Source organism: Spermophilus citellus, assembly GCF_964194105.1.
Source record: "Spermophilus citellus genome assembly, chromosome: 4".
Taxonomy (NCBI): domain Eukaryota; kingdom Metazoa; phylum Chordata; class Mammalia; order Rodentia; family Sciuridae; genus Spermophilus; species Spermophilus citellus.
Window position 1 is genome coordinate 99,491,146 of NC_138185.1, and position 27,997 is coordinate 99,519,142.

The window sequence follows — 27,997 nt, forward strand, 5'->3', positions numbered from 1 at the left end:
ATACTATCTTCCTACACGGTGGCAGAGTGTTCCCCTCAAACATTGATAAGAGCCCTGGGCTGGTACAGGGCAGTGTCCAGGAGGTTGGCCACATCAACAGTCTGCCCATTAGGACAGTCTCTTAGATGTCACCACACATGGGTTCAAATCACTTAATAAGACAAGGCTAGGGTTCAACTGTCTAGCTTTCAAGAGAAAACCATCAGGCAAGAGAGGCTAGGCAGTTTCACTTGGCAAAGGTCCCTGCAGCCCAGCAGTGCCATGCAGTGCCACTTTCTGAGATCATCACAGCTATTTACTTGGGTGGCCCAAGAACAGCCTGCAGTGAGACACATGGGCTGTCCCTGAAGAGCACATCTGCCTGTAAGCAGGACAGGCTGGAGCCCAGGGCAGTCCTCCAGACAGACAGACTGTGAGGGGAAGAGGAAGAAAAGTGGGGGAAGGGGCAAGACCAGTACCCTGCTCCATGGGGCTGCCTTTAAGGCTTAGGCCTGCTGAAAGCCCAAGAGGACAACAATACGACCTGTTTTCCTTGGTGATTTTTTAAGAGTACAGGGGTCTGAGGGAACTTAGTGCTCAGAATCCCTCAGTGCCTCACTCCACTGGCTGATCCCATGGGGCCCCTCAGCTTCCTCAGAGCAAATAGTGACACCAACACAATGTCCCATACACTTACCTGCTTCCTGGCTATGAAATGCATTTGTTTCTTCTACTTTGAACAGTCAGCTCTGGTTTGGGCATCCTCACCTTCTCCTCCCACCTGGGGAAGGCAAACCTGGCCCTTCTCAACCATTCTTTCTTTCTTTTTTAAGGAGACAGTTTAATTGCTCTGCTAGGAAAGGAAAAGCACAGGGGACTCCTGTCCCAGGGGCTGTGATTCTGCCCATCAGGGAGAACAAAGTTTTTGTTTTGTTTTGTTTTGTTTTGTTTTGGGGGGTGGAGTTGTAGATGGACAGAATGCCTTTATTTTATTTATTTATTTTTGGTGCTGAGGATTGAACCCAGTGCCTCACACATGCTAGGCAAGTGTTCTGCCACTGAGCCACAGCCCCAACCCTCAACCATTTTTAACTTGATTTTCTTTACTATGGTTGAAGGGCTGACCTTTCATTCTTCTCCAGAGACACTAGCAATGAGCCCCACATACCACTAAGAGGTGTTGTGCCTCCGTCCAGCACCCAAGGTGCCTGCACTCACCTGGAGAGCCGTATTCATGCCGGGGTAGGCGGCAGATCTTGGGCATCACCTCCATCAGTGTCTTCACGTACTGTAGGATTGTGCCTTGCAGCTGGGAGAAATACAAACTGTGTCAGCCTCGGGCCTACACTCTCCTGAAAAGCTGTGGCTGTTGCACGTTCTGAAAATTGAGTGTTAGCAAAATGCACAGTAATGATCACCACTGCAGAATCACCCATGCAAACAGCAACCTGCACTAGGGGTCTACATAGCTGAAATTTGTGCTCTAAACAACTTCTCTTCCAAGACAAAAATGGCCCTGAGATATGACAGAGAAGGCTAAGTCTGCAGTCTAGTGGTAGAGCACTTGCCTAACTCTGGGTCCGAATCCATTTCTCATGTTTACATATACCACTTGCCTCAAAAATTAACTCCATCAAGCTGTGAGGTACTGGGAGCCTTCTCACAGTGGCACCTGTGACCACAGCCTGCCAGCTGGGCTGCCCTCTTGCTCCAGCCCCTGCCCATCACTTAGTGTCTCCACAGAGAACATGCTCTATTCTATTCTCCCCAACACAAATGTGTTGAGAACCACAGCCGAGGGGGCCCCAGCAAACTTCCAGCTGCCAGCTGATGATTGGCTGACAGCAGCCCCAGCAAACTTCTAGCTGCCAGCTGATTGGCTCCTCTGCAGTGATGCTCATTGGGCTGTTTCCCCACCCTTTCAGACCACAGACCTATTCATTGGGGGACTTTTTTTGGCTCTGCCCACGTGACCCAGCCAATCGGCCTCAAGAGCAGGAGGACTGGGGGGGGGGGTGTTGAGAGGCTTGTGGGAAGCCGGTGGTGGCAGTTGGGCTATGAGGGAATTCCTGAGGAGCTGTGTGGTGTGGCGTGTGTGTTCTAAAAATAAAGTTCATTCCGTGGCTCATGACCTTCAGCAGCTCTTCCCAGCCAGACTGCAGCACAAATGTTTGAAATTTGTGTTTTATGGAAACTCATGCTTCATGAATGGACGTGGGTCTTTGCAGAACATTTCCAGATATTACCCTCCCTTCCCAGACAATCACCAGCTGGAACAGAGAAGTGTCTATCATGGCCTCCTGGCTTCTGTTTTGTCTCCCATCTCCAGAGCACTGTATTCCCTCGAGCCTTGGGCTCAGTGTTAGCCCTTTACATGGGAGGGAGGGACTATTTCTGTAGGCAATATTTGGGTTATCAAAAATTCCTTCTATGGATGGATTAAAAATAACTTGAATCTATTCTCTTTGTTTTTAAAGACAGGCTCCCACTATGTTGCCCAGGCTGGCCCCAAACTCCAGGGCTCAAGCAATCCTTCTGCCTCAGTCTCCAGAGTAGCTGAGACTACATATTTGTGCCATTGCACCTACTGGATCCATTTTTTTGAACCAGGAAAGATGAGGAAGAAATCAAAGTGTTCAAAGCTAAACTGAATCATTTGTCTGTTAGAGATTCACAGTCCAGATACCTAGAGAGGCTGGCTCTACCCCTGTAAATTCCTGCCCTGAGAAGGAAACTCCTGGAGGAAACTCACCAGGCTCTTGACGACCTTCAGCAGCTCTTCCATGACCACAGCAATGCCCTGGTAGCCCAGCAGCCGGCAGATGACTTGAAAGTGTGGAGGTCCCACAAAGTTCCGGTAGCTGCCGTAAATACTGGAGTAGGCAAGGTTCAAAGCCTGGAGAAGAGGGGACAGAGTTTTCAATATGGTCTCTAGGCACATGCAGATGAAAATCCACTGTGTGGAAGCTGCATTCAGCACAACACAACCCTGAGCAGATGGGATTCAGTGACTTTTCTTGTAAAATGCACTGCCCCTGCTGGTGTGGAGTCTTCAACCTGTTAAGAAAAGCAAACCTGCTAATAGGGCCCAAGGACAGATAGTGATGGAGCAGTTGAGCCAAGTTCTTAGGGGAGGCATAAGGTGCCAGGAACTGGGGAGAGCAATGCATGCGGCGGGTATGTGTGGAAGGTGAGAAAGACAATGAGAGCATTTCATGGAGGAGACCTCTAAGCTCATTGACAATGCAGGTGAACAGAGCAGGAAGATCCCCCTAAGGCAAGCATTTGTGCTATAAAGTTTCCTCTCAGCACTTCTTTAGCTGCAGTCCACAAATTCCGATGTTATGCTTACATTTGTTTCAATGTATTTTTATAATTTCCCATGAGACTTCCTCATTGAGGCATGGATGATTTAGAAGTACACTAACTTCCAGATGTTCGGATATTTTCTTTTTATATTGTTTCTGGTTTGAGTTCACTGTGTCAGAGAATACACTGTATGATTTCCATTCTTTTAATTTTGTTCAAGTCTATTTATGACTCAGGAATGGTCTGTCTTGGTCAATGTTTCACAATCATTTGGAAAAAAAGGGGAGCTGGGGATGTGGCTCAAGCAGTAGCGCGCTCGCCTGGCATGCGTGCGGCCCGGGTTCGATCCTCAGCACCACATACCAACAAAGATGTTGTGTCCGCCGAAAACTAAAAATAATAAATATTAAAATTCTCTCTCTCTCTCTGTCTCTCTCTCTCTCTCCAAAAAAAAAGAAAAAAAGGGTGTTTTTTGTTGTCGTGGGGTGGACTGTTCAATGCTTGTCAATTACATCCTGCTGGTTAATGGCATCACTCAGTTCTTCTCTATTGTTGCTGATTACTGAAAAGTAAAGTTGCTGAATTACTGAAAATCTGGGTGGGTCTAAGTTGATCATAAAAGACCACACTGACCAAGTTGGACCACATCAAAGAATGGAGACCCTGCTGTTATGTGCCTGTCCCATGCCAATCCTGACAACCCTATCAGACTTAAAAGAGCCATGTATAAATCAAGAGTTCAAATAACCCCCTCTCTCTGCCTCTCAAAGCTCCACCACTCTGCTCTACATGCTGGGATTCTGTAGAAGACTTTTACTTGATAACAGCTTTACTGCTTGGGGTAGGGTGAGAGAAAAAGAAGAAAACAAAACCACATGCAAATCATTAGTGAAAACTAATGACCTCATGCTATAGGTCACATCCTTCATTCCCAGAGCTGCCCTGCCTGGGGCCTATGGTGGTTAGAAGAGACATCAATCAAACACTTGGTCTCTGGCCTCCGCCCAGTGTCCAGCTTCCCTGTGGACTAGGCCAACCCCCAAAAGGACACATCCCAAAGCCAACAACCAGAGTAACAAACAGCAAAAGTTGACTTAACTCCTCAGAGGGAAGAGGAAGCTCAACTTCAGGGGAGGGCAGAGTTACAAACACCACATTTAAAATACTTAGACTCTGGGGCTGGTTTTGTGGCTCAGTGGCAGAGCGCTTGCCTCACACATATGAGGCACTGTGTTCAATCCTCAGCACCACATAAAAATAAACAAACAGAATTTAAAAATAAATACTTAGACTCTGAAGAGGGAAGCACTTTGGATGTCACAGCTCAGAATAGAGCCAGCTCCAGAATCACTAGACATGGGCTCCTCAGCTCTGTCTCTTCCCCTTTGAATTGGGGACAATCTTATTATCTTATAAGAAAGACAATGTGCTCAAAAGTTTTGGGCAGAGTAGACATTCCATGTATGGTGAGGTTACCAAGAACCCCAATAACATTCTCAAAAATGCCCCACTTGGTTAGGACAATCTTATCTCTAAGAGACACCAGCCTTAGGTTCATTATTCATGAGAAAAAGAACCAGTCTGATTCTTGGATTCTGTACATCCCACGATCACACAGATATAAACACTACAAATTACACGGCAGCAGAATAAAGTGCATCGCGAGAACAAAGGCTGCTCGTTTTGAAAACAATTCAACTCTGACATCAGACTGTTCTGGCATCTGGCCTTTTTTTGAGGGGAAGTTCCTCAAAGAAGTGTCACCTAATATGTATAAGATTGAGCAGTCAATACTGATGTCACTCGTAGGAAAGTCCAAACAATTTTACCCTCTCCCCCACTAAAAAAAAAAAAAAAAAATGTGTGTGTGTGTGTATGTGTGTGTTTTTAGGTTGTAAGAATATAAATTTACAAGAATAAAAATTATACAATTTCTCAAACTGAGACTAAGCTGCAGTGAGTTTCAAGTTCAGTCATAGTATTCACATTAGAAACAACTATTACATTCAAGTCATCTTTCTTTCCCCCAAGAAGGGCACGAGCTGTACCCCTGTGGGGACATTACCAGGCCTGTACCTTGTGGGGACATCACCGCGGCAATGGGGTGGACTGCGGGCATTGCCTATCTTACTAGGAGTGGACACAATGCTGCCTCCCTGAGTTCCTACTGGGAAATCCTGAAGAAAACCCTGTGTCACCTGAGCCTTGAACACCACTGTGATGTACAGACTGTCCACCTGGGCAGCAAGAACACACAGAGTGAGGTCTCCAAACCAGCCCCCACAGGCCTCGTTCCAGGGACAGAGCATCAGAACCATTCACCTGGCCCGATGCCACCTCTCCTCGGAGGCCCGACTCCCTTGCTTCCAGAGCCGTCCTCTCTGGACTCTGGGCTGGAGGAGGAAGGTCCCTCCCTAGTCTTTATTTTGAGTTTCCAGAAGGTAACAACCCAGGACATTCAAAAACCAGCACACTTATGGAGCAGCTGGGTTGACTGTATTATTTTTTAAATTGTCATCATCGAGTTGCTGAAAAACAAATTATTGCCCCAAAAAAACAAAAGATAGTTTTTCAAGGCCACAAGTTTTACAGCATCCCTCAGACCACCCAGACTCCATTTTTGGAAGAAGAGTCTCATATCTTTTTTCTCACATGCCTGTCTACAGATGTTAAAAAGAGGACCCCTCTCTTCTGCTTGGGGACACCTAATTTGTGATGAAAAGACCACATCCCTTAAATATTTAAAAACTGTTTTGATGAACACATATTAATCAGACATTTATGAAGTATGGTGCGTTATTTCAATATATATGCACAATGAATAAAGATCGAAGGGTATAGAAATATAATGATTACCTTTATATAATCATTACACATTGTACAGATTTACCAAATGATCACTGTACCCCTTAAACATGCACAATTAAAATAATTAAGAATGTAGCTCAGTAGCAGAGCACTTGCCCAGCAAGCCTGAAGCCCAGGGTTCAATCTATCACATTAGAACAGCTCCAAGCCCTATCCAACGGGAGCTGTAGGGTTCTCCAATCCTGCTCCCCACATCCCCAGTCTCAGATTGGTAAGAGGTCTTGAACATCCATCCCACTGTGAGCAGGAAGAAGGCACACAGGTCAGCCTGCTGTGAGAGTAGCCCTGATGCCAGGCAGCACAGTGTCCTCTGGCCTCAAAGGACACAAGGCATTATGGTGGGCCAGCCTGTGCACACACAGCCTGTAAACCCAGGCACCAGCTGCTCACATCAACCCCAAGACACCCAGCTCCCAGCAATCAAGCAGATGGGATAGATAACGTCTCATGACCACCCTGTGAGATTTCACTGTGTACCTGTTTCTTTATTTCCTCAGGTGTTCGGCTTTCTGCAAGTGAGAACGTTTAAATATTGATGAATGTTGGCGGCCTGCCCCTGGAAGCATGGGGTTCAGGGACACTCCTGCCAGCAACACTCGAGACAATGTCACTCTTCCCAGAAGCAGCTAGATACTTTAAACTTTCCCATCTGATGAGCAAAATAATCCTAACTTCTGTCATTATTTCTCTTCAATTACAAGGCAGGAGATCTACTTTGGAGGGGGGTGTTCGCTCATTTCATCTGTTTTATTTTTTTCCTACAGATTGTTTATCTTTTTCTTATTGAACCATACAAATACTCAATAAAGACAGTCATCCCAAGATACTGTGGAAAATTGGTTCCAGGACCCCCAGTGGATACCAAAATCTGCAGATGTTCACAGATTTTATATAAAACAGTGAAGTATTTGGATGACTTAAACATATCCTCATATACTTGAAATCATCTCTAGATTACTTTTTTTAAAAAAAGTTTGTAGTTGTATGTGGATGCCTTTATTTTATTTGTTTTATTTTTATGCAGTGCTAAGGACTGAGCCCAGTGCCTCACACATGCTAGGCAAATGCTCTGCCACTGAGCTACAGCCCCAGCCTCTAGATCACTTTTAATACCTAATACAATGTAAATGCTAAGTAAAGAGTGTCATATCCTATTGTTCAGGTAATAATGACAAGAAAAAGTCTGTACATGTTCAGATTACACACAATTTCTTTCTTCCCCTATTTTTTCCCCTGGTACTAGCGTTTGAACTCAGGGGTGCTCTACCCTCTGAGTTACATCCCCATTTTTAGTTTTTGTTTTGAGATAGTCTTGCTAGGTTGCCAAGGCTGGCCTCCAACTCCTGGATTCCTGGGATTTTGCAATTTTTTTGCGGGGGAGGAGGGGTAACCAGGGATTGAATTCAGGGGCCCTTAACCACTGAGCCACATCCCCAGTCCATTTTTATTTTTAATTTTGAGACAGTCTTGCCAAGTTGCTACGGCTGACTTTGAACTTCTGATCCTCCTGCCTCAGTCTCCCAAGCTGCCGGGATTTACAGGCCTGTGCCACCATGCCCAGCTTTCCCAAATATTTTTGATCCATAGTCAGTTGAGCCCACAGATGAGAACACACAGGCAAGGAGTGCTGCCCTTAGTACTACTCACACTTGTTGGGCATCTGGGCACCCCTGCATGGCATCTGTCTTCCCTCCTTAGAGGTGAGCATCTGCTATTTCAGCCTGCTCACCATATGTGGGCTGACTCTGTTATTTGTAGAAGTCAGATCTCTTCTGCACTCACCTTCCCACATCAGCCCGTGCCTTGGTGGCACTGCCCCTGAACAGTAGTCCTGGCTCTGCCTCAGCAATGCTCCTGAGACTCTTCCATGTGCTTTAGTTTCTTTCTTGTGGTATCAGGGATTGAACTCATGGTGTCGCACATGTTAGGCAAATCATTTTCCACTGGGCCACATCCCCAGCCCTCCATATATGCTTTCTTAGTATAAGGATTTTTAAACTTTTAAATCTCCCAATAAGCACACATATTTTAATGCCACAAATGAAGCTGGACTTACTCCAGCTCCTATTTCATGCCCAAAGTTGTCCCAATAGTATAAACAACTAATTTCAAATAAAAAAATTTTTTTTTTTTTTAAAGATGGTAACTTCCTATGTTTCCCAGGATGACCTCGAACCTCTGGGTTGAAGCGATTCTCCTACTTCAGCCTAATCATCTCTAGATTACTTGTTTTAAAAAATTTTGTAGTTGTATATAGAATAGATAGAACCCATGCCACCAAGCCCCACTATCTTCTGTTTTAAATTACTATTGCTTTCAGGAAGATGTTAATGGAATAGAAGGAAACGCAACATTCTCTACATGGTATATATTACATTGACATCATTGCAATTAAACTGAAATTTCAAGCTGGGCAAGGTGGTACACCCTTGCAGTCCCAGCTACTTGGGAGGCTAAGGCAAGAGGATCACTTGAGCCCAGGAGTTTAAGGACAGTCTAAGCAACATAGTGAGACCCTGTCTCAAACAAACAAATAAACAATAACAACAAAAACCAGGAAAGAAAGAAAGGAACGTAAATAGGTAGGTAGGTAAAGACAGGAAAGAGAAAAGAAACGCAGGAAGAAAAAAATTCAATTTCAAATTATGCTTCATTATGAACTTCACAAACAAAAAAGAACCCACCTTTGATCCATGCAAATACTGGGGTTGTGCATTAGGCTGTTTATCTCTTTGAAATTCCTGAGAAAATGGTAACACTGTTCGAACAAACCTATACAAGAAAGATTAAAAAGAAAACTAAATTAAATTGTAGTTATTTATATTCTGAATTTTTCTATTACCCATCTATTAAATTTGCTTCCCAATTAACTGTTACAATCATCAAACAGGAAAATTCTAGTAAATAAAAAACCAACCACAGAATGAATTAGATCCATATCTGAATATATGTAGAATAAATGTATCCAATATAGGGTAAATGTATCCAAAGCTCAGGAGCCACAGCAAGAATTCCTGATGTCCTCCCCCCATAAACATAGTTCCACACTCAGGGAAATGCTAGCCTGTTGGCAGCAGGACCGAAAAGGATCATACACCACTGTGCTATCAGTAGTCAATACCACTGGTGTACAACACTCAACACTGGTGTGCGAGCGTGCGTGCATGTGTGTGTGTGTGTGTGTGTCTCTGTCTACATGGGCCCATGTGTAAATTTGCGTGTGTCTGTGTGTGTCGGCATGTCCTGGAATATTAGGGAGTAGCTATCACCCAGCAGCTGCTCCCTGTGTGGTTGTGAGAGTCTGTCCTAAGCCATGAGCAAGCACCTAGATAGGAACCACAACTTCCCTCTCTAGTCCAGTCCCATCACCCAATCTTCATGTGTAAAGCCAGGGCCATGCCCCAAGGCTGGCCCAGGGCTACCCTTACAAATAGAAGAAACAGGAGGGACAAAATGTTCTGGAAAAGAGAAGGAAGAGGGAACACAGTGACAGGGACACAGTGAAATTCTGTGGGGGAGGCAGTTCCCCCAAGATCATTCCACACAAATGCTTGGCGGGGGGCATCCAGACCCATCCGTGAAGCTCACAGCCACTCACCGGTTGGTGGAACCATTGTAACAGTAGTTGGGCAGGAAGTCATAGTTGAGCTCCCAGAAGACATGGAGGGTGATTCTTCCATAGGGCGCTGACACATTGTGGTTGGCTTCCCGGAACATGGCATCAAAGCTGTCCAGCGTCAGGTACCTGCTCAGTAGCTTATGGGTCATACGGTTGATTTCTAAAAGGCCATCCAGCTCCTACAGGGCCACAGAGACAGGGATGTAAGGACCGAACTGGGTTACGCAGGAAGGGGGAATCAGTACTGTCACCTGCAGTCCCCACCCAGGCCATGAGGTCCCTGGTAGGCCAGTGCACAGTGGGGACTAGACAAGGAGAGTTTGCAACAAAGTAGCCACCAGTGCATTAAGTTTTGAATAACTTCTATTACTGTATACTGTTACACTTGTTCTAGTTTATTTTTAGTTATTGTTATTAATCTCTTACCATGCCCAATTTATAAATTAAACTTTATTATGAGTATGTAGGTACGGGGAGAAACACAGTACATATAAAATATAGAATCCTGTATAATCCGTGATTTTTCTTTTCTTTTCTTTTCTTTTCTTTTTTTTTTTTTTTTTTGGTACCAGGGATTGAACCCAGGGGCACTTTTTATTTTGAGACTGGATCTCACTAGGTCGCTTAAAGTCTCACTAATTAGCTAAGGCTGGCTTCAAATCTGCCATCCTCCTACCTCAGCCTCCCGAGCCACTGGGATTACAATCTGTGAGTTCCAGTATCCACTGGGGGTATCCCCAGTGGTATCCCCCATTCAATCAGATAAAATTACTATATTGCTCATAAAACTTCCCAAATTCTTGCCAGTCACGGCAGCACACATCTGTAATCCCAGCAACTGGAGAGGCTGAGGCAGGAGAATCTTGAGTTCAAAGCCTCAGCAATTTAGCAAGAGTTGCTAATAAAATATAAACAAGGGCTAGGGATGTGGTTCAGTGGTGAAGCACTCCTGGGTTCAATCCCAGGTACCAAAAAAAAAAAAGAAAGAAAGAAAGAAAATCCTGCCAAGTGAGATGCACTGAGTGTGAAACACAATAGATTTCGAAGACTTAGTGTGAAGAAGAAAAAATGCCAACATCCATCTCATCTATCACCAAGACCCCATGGGCCACCCTGGCTGAGGCCTCTCCCATTCCTCTGAGTGAAGCTCACTCCCTAGTTATGGACAATTCTCCTGGAGTTCTTGCATGTTCTTTACCATCTGTCTTCGGCCTTTATTCTTAGATCAATTTGGTTGGATCCAAAATCCTCAATTCACAGTTCCTTTCCTTGGTTACTGACAAAGGTCTGAGGGCAACTGAATCTGGTCCTGAGTCCTTCCTCTCAAACAAAAGATTTTTTTTTCTTCCCTTTTAAAGTCTAATCCTTTTATTGCAATATTTTTGTCGTTGGAGCCATTTTCAGAGTCCTTAATAACATTAGCATCCTTTTTAATTATTTGGAACCGTGGATTGAACCCAGACCCTCTACCACTGAGCTACATCCCCAGTCCTTTTTATTTTTTTTATCTTGAGACAGGGTCTCACCAAGTTACCCAGGTTGGCTTTGAACTTGTGATCCTCCTGCCTCAGCCTCCCACATTGCTAAGATTATAGGCATGTGCCACTGTGCCCAGCTAATTTCTTTCCAATTTAAAAAATGTTCTTTCTCTCCTTCTTGTTATTTCTCTGAGGTCATTATGCATTTGTTCTTTCTCATGCAGTATTCAGTTCTGCAGTGATTTTCTTGTGAACTCTTTCACGAGTCCACCATCACTTTTCAAAACCTTCTTTTCTCTAATCCCCCTAATTCTGGATTTTAACCTATTCTGATATATAAGGTTCTTTCACAGCAGCCACCACTTTCACAGGTTTCAGGGGGACCTTTCTGAACGCTTTCACTGTCTGTAGAGATACCATTGTGTATTTATATCCTTTCTTTTATTATAACACATCAAATGGGATTGGACCCTGACCCTTTTCTGCAACTCGACTGTTAAGTGAATGGAGCTCACTTTGCTTTTGGGGCCGACGTGGTTGCAGGTACCATTGTTTAAATGTGGTTTATCCCCAAGAAAGCTCGTGTTGAGGCTTATCTTCCAGTGTAAGGGTACCACGTGGGGAACCCTCGGGAGGCATGTGAGGTGATAAGGGCTCTGTCCACATGAATACAGTAACGTTTCCTTGAGAGTCTAGACTAGTCTTCTCAGAACTTAGGTTCTGTGGGGCCTGCTAGATGCTACAAGAGCAGGGTGTCCGGGAGCCAGCTCGGCTGCCTTGGCCTGCTCTCCTGCCTCCTCTCCACCACATGAGCTTTCCTGTGTGTACCTGTTATGCTCTGGCTCTTAAATATCACCCAAAGGCCACATGTTAAAGGCTCAGTCACCATCCAGGGAGATTAACCTTTAAGAAGCTGGGCCTGATGGGGTACAGGGATGCACGCCTATGATCCCCACTACTCAGAGGGCTGAGGCAGGAGGATCAGTGTGAGCCCAACACAGGCAACACAGAAAGATCCTGTCTCAAAATAAAATTTTAAAATAGGGCTGGGGATGTACCTCTATGGTTTGCCTAGCATGAATGAGGCCTTGGGTTCAATCCCCAGTCCAGGAAAAGAAAAAAATAAAAATAAACAAGTGGGGCCTAGGGATGAACATTAGGCTGTGACCTTGAAGAAGACATTGAGACCCTGGCCCCTCCTTTCTCTTTTTGCTTCCCAGTTGCCACTAGATAGGCAGCTTTGCTCCACCACAAGTCTCTTGCGATTTTCTAGCTGTCAAAGGCCCAAAAGCAATGGAGTCAGCTGACCATGAACTGAAAACTCCGAAAGCATGAGTCACAATAAACTTGTCCTCTTCATAGTTCTCTTTCTCTGGTATCTTATCACAGTGACAGAAACCTGACTAACACAGCACCACTCCTTCACGTTCACCTGTTAGGTGAATGTATCTGCCATAAGGCCCTCACCAGAAGCAGATGCCAGAGTCATGATCTTGGACCTTTAGAACGGTAAATTAAATAAACCTTCCTTCTTTATAAAGTATCCAATCTCAGGTATTCTGCTATAGCAACCCAAAACAGACAAAGACACCAGAATAGTAATCTTCACATTTACGCCTCTAGAGAAAAATGATTCATGCTACCTAAGATCTCTCTCATGTTCCCTCCCCTAACTGCATCTCCACTTTTCTTTACCTCATCATCCATTATCAGGCAGCATAGTATTGCCTGCAGCATCTCCCATGTAAACCTTTGTCTCAGAAGAGAGTTTTGACTTATTAGATTCTCGAGTTTAGGCTGACTGTTTTACTACCATTAAATTTTCTCTCACCTCAATTATCCTTGAAAAGCTCTGTAGAAATTATTCTCTGTAGGCCACAATGAGAATGGGAACAGAAGTCAACCAAACTGGGCTCCCTAAATCCAATGTGGCCAAGTACAGGGCAGCACAATGAAAGCGTTTTCAAATGGTTTGACCCCTAGAGATCTCAGCACTGTCCTAAGGCTGCCACAGACAGTGTTAGAAGGTTCTCTTTGATCTGTATAAAGGGGAAGCCATAGGCCTAATGAATAGGAGTCCGACTGGAATCATTATGAAAGAAATCATTGTTCTTTGTTGCTGAGAAAATCAATTTAAAGAAGGAAGGATTTTATTTTGGCTCACAATTTCAGAAGACTTAGTACATGGTCGTTTGGGTCCAGTACTGTGGGCAGAATATCATGTCAGGGAAGGTCAGGTGGAGCAAAGCTGCTCACTTTGTGGTTGCCAAAAAGCAGAGAAAGAGAAAGAGACAGAGAGGGACCAGGACAAGAGATAGCCAGGAGCCCACTCCCTTCAACTAGACCTACGTCCCACAGTTTCCACCACCTCCCAATAGTCCATTCAGCTATGAACCATCAATGGTTTAATCCACTATTGAGGTCAGAGCCCTCATGATCTAAGCACTTTCCAAAACCCCTCCTCTGACCACTGCTGCAATGGCACAAAGACTTTAATACATGAGCCTTGGGGGGACATTTCAGTACAAACAATAACACTCTTTAATCAATCCCTGTACCCAAAGCTCCCTGAATCATGGGGTGAAGAACCTTGTGACACTAACAAAATTACATAATGAAAATCATTAAGTTATATGTTAACCTTTGCCATACTTAGGTATAATCTCAAGATTGAGATTCTTGGTCCTTTTATTTTTTTTTAAGGCAAGGATTAATAATGTAGGTTTATTTATAGCTTTATTGAGATATGATTAGTATATAATGAGTTGCATGGATTTTTAACATACATTTATATCCATGAAATCATACCAGATTATTGGTTTCTTTGAAATCAATTTAGAAATGTGACTACTAAGAGTAGGTGCTAATAGATCCTTGAGATAGACCTGGTTCAATGAGTCCCTATCTTTTATTATCTACACAAGAAATACCATTTATTCAGTTTATTACTAGAGATGGAAGTAAAATTAATTCCAGTACTTACAACTATTGATGTCAAGTCTTCACTTTCAAATCGTCCGATCGCTAGCTCTAGAGACTTATACATGCCCGCGGACACACGCTGTGTAATCAGGCGGTTGAGGTCCACCGACCTGCCAAGGAGCTAGAGGGAGGGAAGAGAGGGACATCCAAAAAAGAGTAAACATGGAAACCTCAAGAACAAAAAAGCAAACAAACAGGCAATGCAAAAATGTCCCTCAGAAATCTATTTAAAAACATAAATGTCTTTGTGAGGATATAGTAGAAATTTAAATGTTTCAGATGAAATTTTATATACAAGGATCATAACAAAATACTCTACCTTCCTAGAGCTTTCCCTGCAAGGGAAAGCCTTGAAGACTTTTGCAGCACCTTAACATTGAATTTAACCTAAATCATGGGCAGAAACCCTGAGCCTCACCAGCACCGTGGAATATCTGTGTCTATCAATAACAGCATCACATATAAAGGTATTCAGGATCCATCTCCCACCCCACAGTGGCCTGGGTATGTCTAATACGCCACAGGTATTAAAATGGCAAGTAAGATAACATTCCTCCATCTCTATTTCAGGGTCCTAAGAACTAGATAACAAGATAGTAAAAGCTCTGGTAAGAATATCCAAAATGTACACAGTGGTTATCTGTACATAGACAGTATAATTAAGTGGAGGTTTCCCCACTGTTTTCCAACTTTTTTTGTGTGATGTATATACATCCCACATCACTTAGCAACAGAATATATCATTAGGTGATTTTGTTGTGCAAACAGCACAGAGTATACTGACATGATCTAAGATGATCGCAACATCACTGGATGATATAATCTCTATGTGTGTGTGTGGTGCTGGGAATCAAATCCTCAAAATGCAAGGCAAGCTCTCTACCACTGAGCTATCTCCCCAGTCCAGGTGATATCATCTCAGGGGACCACAGTGGTATATGCAAGTCTGAAGTTCACCAAAACATTGTTATATGGTACAATATCACTAGATGTTGTTTCAAAAAATACAACTAAAACCAAGCATTGTCTATCTTTCTTTGTTGTGGCCACAAGAAAGTGTGTTTCTGAAACTCATAGCCAACAAGTGATTTTTCACCTATATTCTTTTTATACTTTGGCTTTTGAGCTCCTGGGGAAGGACAGACCCATCTGGGTTACACCTGCTCCCTGAAGCTTACAACAGGACAGGTTCAAAGTTGCCAGATTCCCCTGCATTTGAGGTTACTCAATACAAACTGTCTTTGAAAGTTTGTGTGTGTGTGTGTGTGTGTGTGTGTGTGTGTGTGTGTGATATTTTGGATTGAATCCAGGGACACTCTACTTCATCACCAGCCTTTTTCACTTTTTGAGACATGGTCTCACTAAATTGCTGAGCTGGCCTCAAACATGCAATCCTCCTGCCTTAGCTTCCTAAGTAGCTGGCATTACAGGGATCTGCCACTATGTCCAGCTACTTTTTTATTTTTATTTTTTAGTGGTACTGGGGATTAAACTCAGGGCTTCAAACATGTTAGGTAAGTGCACTACCACTGAGCTACATCCCCAGTCCTTTTTAAATTTTATTGAGAATAGACTCACTAAATTGCCCATATTAGCAATCCTGTCCCAGCCTCCCAAGTAGTTAGGATTAAAGGTGTGTGCCATTGTAGCCAGCTTAAAAATTTAACACTCTCTTTTAGCACATTATGATAGTGCATGCCTCCAGACCCAGCTGCTTAGGAAGCTGAGGCAGGAGGATCACTTGAGCCCAGGTAATTGAGGGCAGCCTGGGCAACATAGCAAGACCCTCATTTCAAAGAAACAAAAACAACAATAAAAACTTTATCTCTTTATGAGGAAATTCACACAGTCACGTAACATAGTAAAACCTTGCAAGCTGTAAGGAAAATCCAATATTTCTGATGCACGCTCCAGGCTCGTAGTGAGGCCCAACAGGAGCCCTACACACCTGTACGTGCCTCTGCTTCAGCAGCGTCTCGTAGCGATTAGATGGTGGGAGATGAATTGTGGCTCCCTGGTTCTTACATTCAGATCGTAACCGTTTATCGAGAAGCAAACTGGTACAGAAGAAACACAGGACATTTTTCATACACTGTTAACAGAAGTATCAGATCAAATTAACCAAGATTTTGTATTGCAATCACAAATCAGATACTCACCTTCCTGCCATAACCTTATAATATGCAAATATCTGGTCTGCTAGCTTATAAACAAATTGGTCAAAACACAGATTCACCTGGAGTAAAAGAAAGCACACATTAGATTTCAATTCCCTAAACCAACATCAAATAATATAAGTTAAAAACAAAACCTTTTTTACGATAACAAATTCAGGATCTTTTAGAAAAGAGAAAGAAGAAATAACCTTACTATCCAACATCAACACATTAAAGAGATTATGGTGTCACAATAAGTGACATCTAGTCATTGAAAACTATAGTAGACTAAAATGCAAGAAGTAAAATTAAGAATCAATAAATGAGATGGTATCAAACTAAAAAGCTTCTGTACAGCAAAGGAAACAATCAAGAATGTGGAGAGAGAGCCTACAGAATGGGAGGAAATCTTTGCCACCTGAACCTCAGATTCAGGATTAATCTCCAAGATGAATAATAACTCAAAAAACTTAACACCAAAAAAAAAAAAAAAAAAAACATAGCCCAATCAATAAATGGGCAAAGGAACTGAACAGGCACTTTACAGAAATATAGTTAGTCACCAAATACATGAAAACAAGCTCAACATACCTACCAAATAGAGAAATGAAAATTAAAACTACACTGAGATTTTATCTCACTCCAGTCAGAATGGCAATTATCAAGGACACAAGCAACAATAAATGTTGGCGAAGATGTGGAGAAAAAGATAGACTCATACATTGCTGGTGGGACTGCAAATTGGTGCAACCATTATGGAAAGCAGTATGGAGATTCCTCAGAAAACTTGGAATGGAACCACCATTTGACCAATTAATTATTCCACTCCTCTATATATACTCAAAGGACTTAAAATGAGCATTATATAGTGATATGGCCACATCAGTGGTAATAGCAGCTCAATTCACAATAGCCAAGCTGTGGAACCAATCTAGGTGCGGGTAAATGAATAGAACTGGAAACTATCATGCTAAATGAAATAAGCCAATCCCCCCAAACCAAAGGCTGAATGTTCTTTCTGATATTTGGATGCTAACACACAAAAAGATTGGTGAGGGATAGGGAAGAACAGAAGTACTTTGGACTAGATAAAGGGGAATAAAGGGAAGGAAAGGGGCATGGGAATAAGAAAGGCACTTAGAATTAACTGGTTCACATATGAATACATGACGAGTGTAACTCATGTCCTGTACAACTACAAGAATGAGAAGTTATGCTTCATGTATGTATGATAATGTCAAAAGACATTCTACTGTCTTGTATGATTAAAAAGAACAAATTAAAAGAAAAACTATGGTAGAACTATTCTGGTTTTTTTAAAAAATATTTTTAGTTATAGATGTACACAATACCTTTATTTTATCTATTTAGTTTTCAATGTGGTGCAGAGAATTGAACCCAGTGCCTCACACGTGCTAGACAAAGTGGTCTGTCACTGAGCCACAACCCCAGCCTGAAGTGTTCTTACTGAGGTCAAAATGTCACTATTTTCTTAAATGCAAAAGCAAACAAAGGCCTCTCTTCACCATATGCTCTTGGGGGGATACACTGTGTCCCCACCTGGAGCAGCTTCTGTCACCAGCTGTGCTTTTCAGGAGTCATCATCTGTCCCAGAGCACCTGCCACTTTTCCCCTGGAGCAGGGCTAGCTATACTGCGCATGAGATTATCCAGAAGATACCCCCAAAAACCTGCAACCTTGCTTCCAGATGGGGCTGGCACCACCTTCTGGATCCATGAAGAAGATACATGTGCTCAGAGGCAGGTGGACCCAGGCCCAGGAGGGCCTGCAGAGGGAGCCCTTCATCCACCCTGCATCACACAGAGACCCTGACCTCTCCCTGCAGAAACACTTGCAGTAGGACTTCATGAGGAGTGGAAGAGACAGACCCAGATGCCTGAAACAATTTGTCGAGGGTAAGTTCTCTTACACCTTAAACTAAAGAATAAGATTCACCTTCTATGTGTACACTGATCTGATAATTCCTTTTGTGGGAATTGTTCCTTAACAAGAAATCCGATGCAAATGAAAGAGCATGTACCAAGAAGTACAGCAAAGTCCCATTTATAAAATCTCAAGAGTAAGAGACTAAAGGAATGAAAGAGGGATTGGTTTAGTGTAACCATCATGTTCAACAGAAAATAGACGTGGATGCAAGAATTATCCAGAGAAAGAGGACATCCTACCATGGTCCTGTGTGGAGGTAGGAGGAAGGGGCAGGCAGAAGAGCTCACACTAAAACGCTGACTTCACTGTTTAAACTGCCTCATATTTTAAAGAAAGTTTAATACTCAAGAGAAAAAGGAAATTTCATTAGAAAGGAAACAAAAAGGAATCAAGGTGCTGTGCCCTCACCTCTGCCTCGATCTCATCGTAGAGAAACTGCTTGTTGAACCTGGTGAGTGCGTAATGGGCACTGTCGTTGTACAGGTCCAGGGAGTAGAGAACGTACCTGCAGAGGGTGGCATTGGTTACTCCCCAGGGGCCCACACCATGAGCTGCGGCCCTCACAACCTCCTACTGAAAGAGGAATTTAAATCTCAAAAAAGGAAAAAAAAGAGTTTCTTACTTCAAAAGCCAAATTATGTTCCTGCAGAGCGCTGCTGGCAGCTGTACCTTACAGAACTACCACACTTGGTCAGGACAGGCAAGGTTGGGGACAGCCGTGCAGCCAATACCATAGGAGGGATATAATCACTAAGGACACACAGACAAGGATCTCCACCTACCTGTGTCTTCTCGTGATGCTTTAAAGTTTTTTACTACAAATATGCAGTATTTTTTTTTAACAACAAAAGTAAATTTTAAGGATCTATTACATAGTAAGATGACCATAATCGACAAGAATGTAATGGATATTTCAAAATAGCTCAAAGAGGGGATTTTTCAATGGTCTCACCACAATGAAATGATGTTTGTGATGATGGGTATGCTAATTACTCTGATGCAATCACTACATAATATATACATGTATTGAAGTAGCACACTAACCCATAAATATGTACTATTATTATGTACCAATTAAAAGAAAAAAAGTTTAAAAAGGGACTATTTTCTTATTTTAAGGATAAACTATTTGACTTAAAAACGACACAGGTCCTGGATCACACAGATGACCAAAGCCATGTCCAATGTTGGGACCAAGGCCAAAAGCCCATCACTCCTGCCTTGTGCCTGGACAAAAGACAGCGGTCAGAAGCCTCAGGAGGAGCTGTGTAGAAAAGTGGGGAGAGAGGAATCCCCATTCTGGAGGAGTGCCTCTGCACTGGCTCTGGCTCCTCATCTGTCCTAATGCTAAGGAACAGGCTGCTGGCCTCTGCAGCAGAGTGGAAGGTGATGGTCCTGACCAACATCCAGCTCCACACAGACCTGTAAGGAATGATTTGCAAAGAACTGACCTGCAGAGAGGGTCTCCCACTCTTCATAAGATACCCCCATTTTTATGGTTTTCCTTTCCATGGAGATCATATTTTGAAAGACTGATCTCTCCCCCAGCCCAGAATTCCAATTTCCAAAATAAAGATGTTCAATGAACACCTTCTCTCCCAATTTCATCTTAGACAGAGGCTAGGCTGAGTGGGGGCTCTAAGCCCTCCTGCCCCCAGTGCCCTGGGCACAGCTTCACCTTGCAGGGCCAGTACTACCCAGGCTTGGGGAAGACCCAGGCTCATCTCATCTCCCTGATCCAGGCTGTGTCCTCCTGGCCTTGCCCAGCATCTGTGCAAGATGGGAACTTGATCAGTTCTAGTACCAGAGATCCTGATTTCAGTCTGGAGCCAAGAAACTGGTTACTTGTATTATGTGCTAAATATTTACCATAGTGAACGTGATTTTCAACAAAATGCTAAAAACAGTCCAGGTCCCCTCATCTACATACCAGCTCCTAAGAACCTCCCTTCCCCACCACCATGAGCAAGGGTCTCAGCGGCAGGAAACTCACTCCATCATGGATGCCTCCTTGGTCTCTAGGATATGGTCAGTCAGGATCCAGGGCATGGACATCTCAATGGGGAACTGGATCCTCCTGCCCATGGTCAGCTCCAGGAAGAACTCTCGGAACCACAGCTGGGAAAGGTCACAGCACTGCTGCAGAGTTTCTTGAAGGATTCAAAGACACCATGTTACCTTCTATGAGCAGAAAGAGATTCAGCAGAAATGATACAAGAGGGGCTGTCTGCATGGTGCCAGCTCCTCTGCGCTCAGCCCTGAGCCATGCAGCGAGGACATGAGCAGGGAAGGGTCACAAGACACCCTGCACAAGAGACAAGACCAGCACGGGTACAGCTGCAAGTGCAGCTGCATGGACCCTGCGCATTCAGAGCAGTCAGCATCCTCCTTCCAGCCAGGACGTCATCAACCTCCCCTCAGCAGGACTAGGGGGACAACATCCTTTTGAAAAGGAGAAGTAAAACAGGATTACAGGTTGAGCATTCCTAACCCAAAAATCAGAAATCTTAACTGCTGTAAAATTGGAAACTTTTGAGCACCAATGTGATGCCACAATGGAACATTCTACCCCTGACCTTGTAACAAGTTGATGTCAAAATGCAGGCACATCCAAACATACTGTATAGTCCTGCATTACTTAATGACAGGGTCACACTCTGAGAAGTAAATCGTTAGGTAACTTTGTTACTGTGCAAACATCACAGAGTGTGCTTATACAAACTAAGATGATTACAACATCAACAGGGGATAGAATCTTATGGGACCACAGTCATATATCTGGGCAATGTTGACTGACATGTCATTATGCTATAGATGACTATAAAATTACCTTCAGACTATGTGTCAAAGGTGTGTAAGAAACAAATAAATTTCATATTTGGATTTGGGTCCATTCCCAAGATATCTCATTATGTACATACAAATATTGTAAAATCTGAAAAAATCCATAATCCAAAACAATAAGGTCCCAATAAGGGATACTCAACCTGTATTTTCTTTTACTCAGGATAAAATATCCAGGACACAGCATTTACACACACTCAGGGGAGGTCTAGCTAATGCAAAACTAAAGATAGACTGAAAAAGACAAGTTTCTGTCCTTTCACGGAGTTAAAGGCAAAAGCATCACTATTTACTCCAATATTGCAGCACCCCCAGCCAAGAGAGAGAGGCCTTCTGCTCTGAGCCAAGGAATGGACATGGTTGGCTCCACAGGCCACAGGCAGACACACGGAGAGTACAGAGTACCCACTGTACGAGGTCAAAGTGGCCGGGCGTCACCAAAACAGGGGCTAGCCTGGCTCAGGGCTACCTTCCCACATATCACTGCCCGTGGGGATGTTTCTGCTATTTATCAATGCCAGGTCTCGATCCAGGTGACAGGTTACATTTGCCCGTGTTCCTAACCTGGTGCAGGTTGAAAGACCGTGCTCACATCGCCGGGCCAGCCATGGCCCCACAGTCCTTGGCCTTGAAAGGGCTGTGCCCCACAAGGCTATGGCAGAAGCCAAAGACAGAGAGGACGTAGGGGGAGCCTTGGGACGTCCGGCCACCACCACAAAGGTTAGGGCACATCACCGTGAGGTGGGTGCGTGAGGAACAGGGCAGGGGACGGTCAGGCAGGCGTAAGCGTTCTAGATGGTGTTAGCGGTGTTAGAGCATGCTGGGCCGGACTCTGGTCAGCACTGTCTCTTACCACTGAAATTTATCAAGTGGGTGTAGAAGAATGACTCTCGATGAAATTTTTCTATGTCCAATATGGTGGGCCCCTCAAGGCTACTTCTCAGGGTTTTCTTGGAACCACTTTTGTCTGCAATGAGGGACTCTAGCATGGTTCTCACCATATAAAGCTGTGTTATCCAAGGAGACATTCGTAGGGGAGAGAATATACATGGTACATTAGTTATGCAACACTCAGAAAAACCACGAGAGAAGGACTGCTCCAATACACCCTGACTGGGCTGGGCCCCAGCCCTGAGCTGTGCACTCGGCCTCCATAGTCTGGGGGCCCCCTCTGAGTGGCCAAGTTGCTGCTGCTTGGGGGAAAAAAACCACTTGCAGCGGAGCAGTTCACCTCCGTGCCATAAACATCAATAAGAAAAACAAACAATATCTTACCACCAAAGGTTAAAAGAGGTGGATAGGTGTACGACTGCCTCAGAAACGCGTTTACCACATGCAAGAGCCTTTCCATGCCCAGAGACTTGAGCTGCCTCAGCAGCTCGGCAGAGCTCAAGGACTCGGCCATGGTGCGCACCAGGTAGAGCTAGACACAGACAGACAGGGAGGGAGAGGCGGGAGAAAGCCGTTAGTCACACCACGCACATGCCTGGGTGGGGGACACAGGGACAGACACAATGGACTGAGCGAGGAGGGCGGAGTACACCTCACGCAGACCCCAGAGGGCCGCCCTCAAGGACCGGCCAAGTGTCTTCTGGAATCCTGACATTCCAGAGAGTTCTTACAGAGCCAGCTACGTGCTTTGCTGGTAACTCTCTAGAGGACGGACAGGAAAGATTACGAAGTCTCCAGCAGAGAGATAAGTGAGTATCAGGTCCCAGAAAAAAGCAGGGGAGCATATTAAATCAGGGGTGAGATGCAGTGAGAAGCACTTCAGGGCGAGCCCGGGAGAGAGAAAAGCACAGGTGGCTTAAGACCAGGACACACAAGGGCAGCATTCTGTAATCTCCCCAGTTTCAGCTTCAGGAACTCTTACTTGCAGACCCAGTGTAAAAATTACAATGATACATTCAAACACCCATCAAGAAACACAGCATAGATAGGCACATGTAGACATCCACTAGTATTTTGGGGATGGAGTTAGAACGAACTCGATTCATTTCTGAAGGTAAATGAATAAACCAGGGAATCACAAGCAAGTCCCAGTTCACACCCCAGATTCACTTGGGTGAGAAATGGCAGAAGAGTCGCAGGCAAGATGGGATTTGCCTGAGCAGACAGCGGTGACACCATTTCACTCGGGGTCTGCCCCACTCCCCCAGCCCAGGATTGGCCCAGCCCCAGTACACATGGGGAGGAGGAGAACCTGTGTGCTGGAGGGTCCCACAGCACGGCGTGGCACTTTGATGTCGAAGCCACTCTTGGGGTCCTTCTCGCCCCGCAGAGCTGGATCGTTGAAGGGCTCGTGCCCAGTCTCCCAATCACACACTGTCTTCCTGATGGCCTGCAGGACACTAAACAGCCCCGTCAAGTTATCAGAGAGACTTCTACAATCACAGCATCTGCTCACCTAACTAGCAGGCTCTCAGAACAGCCAACGCACAATATAAATAAATCCTTCTGGGGGTAGTGAAGGGACTGTTATAGTCTAGTTCAACATGAAATTTTAGAAACACATTATTTTCTTGGAAACATGACTGTTCCCAGAAGATTCAACTTAATTGCAGTTTGCATCAATTAGCCGAAGCAGTGTTTTATTTCTAGAATGTTCACCAGGCGGCCATGAATCATGCCGAGGGCAGGGAGAACAGGAACCTCTAACACCCACCCGGACAGCTGAGTTCCACCTGTCTATGCATGACTGTCTAGGTGTTCCAAAAGGAATATGAAATCATCCACAAGCTGAGGAGATGGGATGTGTCCAGGAATGTGACCCTGCCACCAACAGCTCCACTATGTGGAGAGACCCATGAGCACACAGGGAAATCAGAGGGACCCTGTGCCAGCCCTGGTCACATCATGAGGAGAGTTCTTGCTAAAACCCAGGGCCACACAACACATTCCACACCTTGTGGCTGTTGGATCCCTTCTGTGTTAGGGGCAAGCACTTTGTTCTAAACCTGGTGTGTTTCAAGTATTTCTATTAGTATGTGTTTCTATCAATAAAGATCACCCCTCCAAAGCCAGGCAGCATCCTCGGGTGCATATATCTTAACAGCATCCATAACATACAGCAAGCTTCCCATGAAGGCAAGCACATGCAAAATAGCAGGCAAGACCAGAAAAATGAAGACCTCAATTTGAAAACCTCAAGGTGACAGAAATTAATTCTGCAAGCATCACAGTGCAGGCTGAGCATCCCTTATCTGAAGTGTTTGGGACCAAAAGTGCTTCAGATTTCAGATTTCTTGAATTTTGTAATATTTGTATATATATATAGTAAGTCAATTTGGGAATGGGACCCAAGTCTAAACATGAAATTCATTTATGTTTCATATATACTTTATAGACAAAGCCAGAAAATAATTTTATACAATATTTTAGTAATTTCCTATATTAAAATATGGAGTGGGATTTTCTACCTGCAGTATCATGTCAGTGCTCTAGTAGACTTGGGTTTGGGGTTTGGGGGTGTAGCTCAATGGTAGAGCACTGGTCTAGCATTAGCATGCACAAGGCCCTGGGTTTGATCTCCAGCACCATAAAGTAACTTAAGCTTTGGATTTTGGAGTACTTCAGATTTCAGATTTTTGGATTAGGATGCTCAACTTGTATAAATTTTATTAATGCTAAAAGTTATACCATGCTGGGTGACAAATATATCAATTATAAAGCAAAACTAAATAATAATGAAGTCTGTGCATTCACCAACCCCCAGTAAATTTCAGTTTACACAGATGTCCTTGAAACATAATTTTATCTGAAAGGCTCAACATAAAGAGAAAAGAAGCTCAAGATAGCTATTAGATTTCTACAATCACTCTGTAGTTTTGACGGATTTGTAGGAAAAGACAGAGAAATAAAAGCAAAATGACTCAAGATGACACACACTGAGGGACAGTGTGGGACCTCCAGTCCCCAAGGCCAGGTAATCAGAGTTGTGGGCAGATTCTGACACAAGTAAATATGCCTTTGTCTTATTTACTTCCCTGAGGTAAATATGCCTTTGTTCTTAGGTCTGCAGACCTGTAAATACTATGCAGGTGACTTACTGCCAGTTGTTCAGGTTACTAATTAAACCCACCACATTACATATAGCTGTCATTCACCAAAACAGTGTCTGGGGGTTGAAGATAAATTACATGTACTGAGACTGTTTATGAAATAACTGTCCTGCTGTGTAAAGCAGGTTCCTCAGATGACTTTTGGGTGTGGCTGTGTGCATGGGGTGAGAGCGGGAGGCTGACCTCTGGATGACGTTTTTCTTCTTCTTGATGGCCTGCCGCAGCGGCTCCCTAAGAGTCACCTGGGAGAAGTCCTGCAGCGCAGCGTAGACAGTGTGGCGGATGGCATGGTTGAACACGCTCTCCATCCTGCCCATCAACACCTGTAGGCCTTTGATCATGGCGATCACCTGTAGGGGATACGGCTTTCAGAGGCCGGAGGGGAAGTGGGGACAATGCTGCACCAACCAGGAGACTGTTTGCTCCTCACCCAGGGCCCTCTCCCTGGCCTCCCTAGCCCTTTACCCTGGAGCTATATAGCCCCATCATCACCTTCCCCAGAGCAGTGGCCTCAACCCAGTCTTGTCCTCCTGGTCTGACCTCCCCACCATACTATGAGTGCCCTGAGGGGAGGGGCACCTCTGACTCACACACCCCATCCACCAGGGCACACCCTACCCTGATAGGGAAGAAGAGAAAAGATCTAGGAAGGCAAAAGTGATGCTAACTAGAAAAGGAAAAGGATGTTCTGAGAGTTTGTATCCCAAATCCAACTTGTTAACAAATGCGTGGAAGAAAATGCAGGAAACTGCTTCAAGTCCCTCTGTGATGGCCTCAGGGGCGCAGTACTTCCCCAGTGTCACTGATAAGGTTTCCATGTGTTTACTCTGGAACTGTTTGATTTTATATTGCTTTTCTAATCAAAAGAAAAAGAAAAACAAAAAAGGAAATTTCTATTTAGGAAAAAATTAATGAGAAAACACCATTTGAATGAAAATGAGAATACTACATATTTGAACTTATGGGAAGCAGGAAAAGGCTTGCCAAATGGCAAACTGAAAGGTGTAAATGTGTGCATTAGAAAACCAAAAAAGGCAGAAAATAATCATCATCTAATATTTGCCATGAAATTATAAAAAGGACAGTAAAATAAACTTCCTAAAGTAGTACAAAAGAAATACATAACAGAAATTGATGAAACAGTCAACTAGAAATATATCGAAGGGGGATCAACAAAGACAAAACTGTTTACTAATAATAAAACTGGCAAGCATAAGCAGAACTAATCAAGGAAAAAAAAAAAAGACAAGGAACAGATCATAAAGAATGAAAAGGAAGCCAGGTGCAGCTGTAATCCCAGTGGCTCAGGAGGATGAGGCGGGGGACTGCAAGTTCAAAACCAGCCTCAACAATTTAGAGAGACCCTGTCTTAAAAGAAAAAAATTAGGGACTGGGGTTATAACTGAGCAGTAGAGCACTTGTCTAGCACATGGGAAGCACTGGGTTCAATCCTCAGCACCACATAAAAATAAATGAATAGAATATAAAGATATTGTGTCCACCTACAACTTAAAAACAAAAAAAAAAACAGGGGGCTCGGGTTGTAGCTCAGCGGTAGAGCACTCGCCTAGCACATATGAGGCCCTGGGTTCGATCCTCAGCACCATATAAAAATAAATAAAATAAAGGTACTGTGTTCAACTACAACTAAAAAATATATATTAAAAAAATGGGCATGGAATGTGGCTCAGTGGCTGAATGCCTCTGGGGTCAATCAAACCCTGGTGCCCCCCCCCAAAAAAAGAAAGAAATAGGGGACATTTCCCAAAATCTTAAGCACATTAACAGATTATGAGAGGCGGGGGTTGTAGCTCAGTGGTAGAATGCTTGCTTAGCACATGTTGAGGCACTGAGTTTGATCCTTAGCACCATATAAAAATAAAATATAAATAAAATAAAGTTATTATGTCCATCTACAACTAAAAAATATTTTTTAAAAAAAGAGATTATGAGACTACACAGCTATAGCATAAGCATAGAAGTCAATGGAACAGAATTAAGAGTTTAGAAACAAACCCTTGCATTTTCAGCTAATTTTCCACAAGGCACTAAAACAATTTGATGGGGAAAGATTCTTTTTAACAAACGGTACTAGGACAACTGGTTACCCACATGCAAAAGAACGAAGTTGAATCCCTGTGCAGGAATGGGTTAACGCAGCAGTTCTGGGATGATCAAATCCTGCACATTTCCAAGAAAAGCCTGTCTTCAGGACTGGCTTGGCCTGCTCCCAAGAATAGATCTCTGCGGTGGGAATATTTTTGCCTGAAAACAGTTTTTTTTATAAGCCTAAGGCCTCGAGCCACTATTCCACTCTGAGCCACTATTTCAGTCTGACAGAGAATCAATGCTAACAACGTAACTAACAGTGATCACCTGTTTTTGCTCAGGGTCTGGAGTCTGAGTAGCTAAGGCTGGCCACCAGGCTCGGCCTGCCTTTATGAGTGGCCACCCACAAAAACTCTAGACAGGAAGGTTGGGTCAGCTCCCCTGGTTGGAAGCCTCACGCACATGTCACACATGCTGCTGAGAGAAATAAGCACGTGCCCTCAACCATCTGCACCCGTCTCCTGGATGTCCCCCGTGCATGTGCCTTTCCCTTTTGCTCATTTTAATATGTGACTTTCTGCTGTAATGCCATAATTTTGAGTATGATAACTACTGAATCTTGAGGGTACCAGCTATTCATAAGCTTAAGGGGTGATCTTGGGGACCATTGACACAATCCTTACCTCAGAATGTATAAAAAAATTA

At 43.9% G+C, this 27,997-nt stretch overlaps 1 protein-coding gene across 2 annotated transcripts in view; it reads right to left on the reverse strand.

Annotated features, from left to right (window-relative positions):
• The window catches only part of CYFIP1 (cytoplasmic FMR1 interacting protein 1), a 90,343-nt gene that overhangs the window by 8,821 nt on the left and 53,525 nt on the right, over positions 1-27,997 (reverse strand). For both annotated transcript variants that reach the window (XM_081290557.1, XM_081290556.1), the window contains exons 14-25: positions 25,427-25,593; positions 23,386-23,533; positions 22,036-22,189; positions 20,332-20,488; positions 18,747-18,843; positions 16,395-16,471; positions 16,184-16,292; positions 14,237-14,356; positions 9,755-9,954; positions 8,841-8,928; positions 2,732-2,875; positions 1,198-1,288 (exon numbers count right to left, since the gene is read on the reverse strand). In XM_081290557.1, the coding sequence (XP_081146683.1) occupies positions 1,198-1,288; positions 2,732-2,875; positions 8,841-8,928; positions 9,755-9,954; positions 14,237-14,356; positions 16,184-16,292; positions 16,395-16,471; positions 18,747-18,843; positions 20,332-20,488; positions 22,036-22,189; positions 23,386-23,533; positions 25,427-25,593 (1,552 nt within the window). The remainder of the gene's footprint in view (positions 1-1,197; positions 1,289-2,731; positions 2,876-8,840; positions 8,929-9,754; positions 9,955-14,236; positions 14,357-16,183; positions 16,293-16,394; positions 16,472-18,746; positions 18,844-20,331; positions 20,489-22,035; positions 22,190-23,385; positions 23,534-25,426; positions 25,594-27,997) is intronic.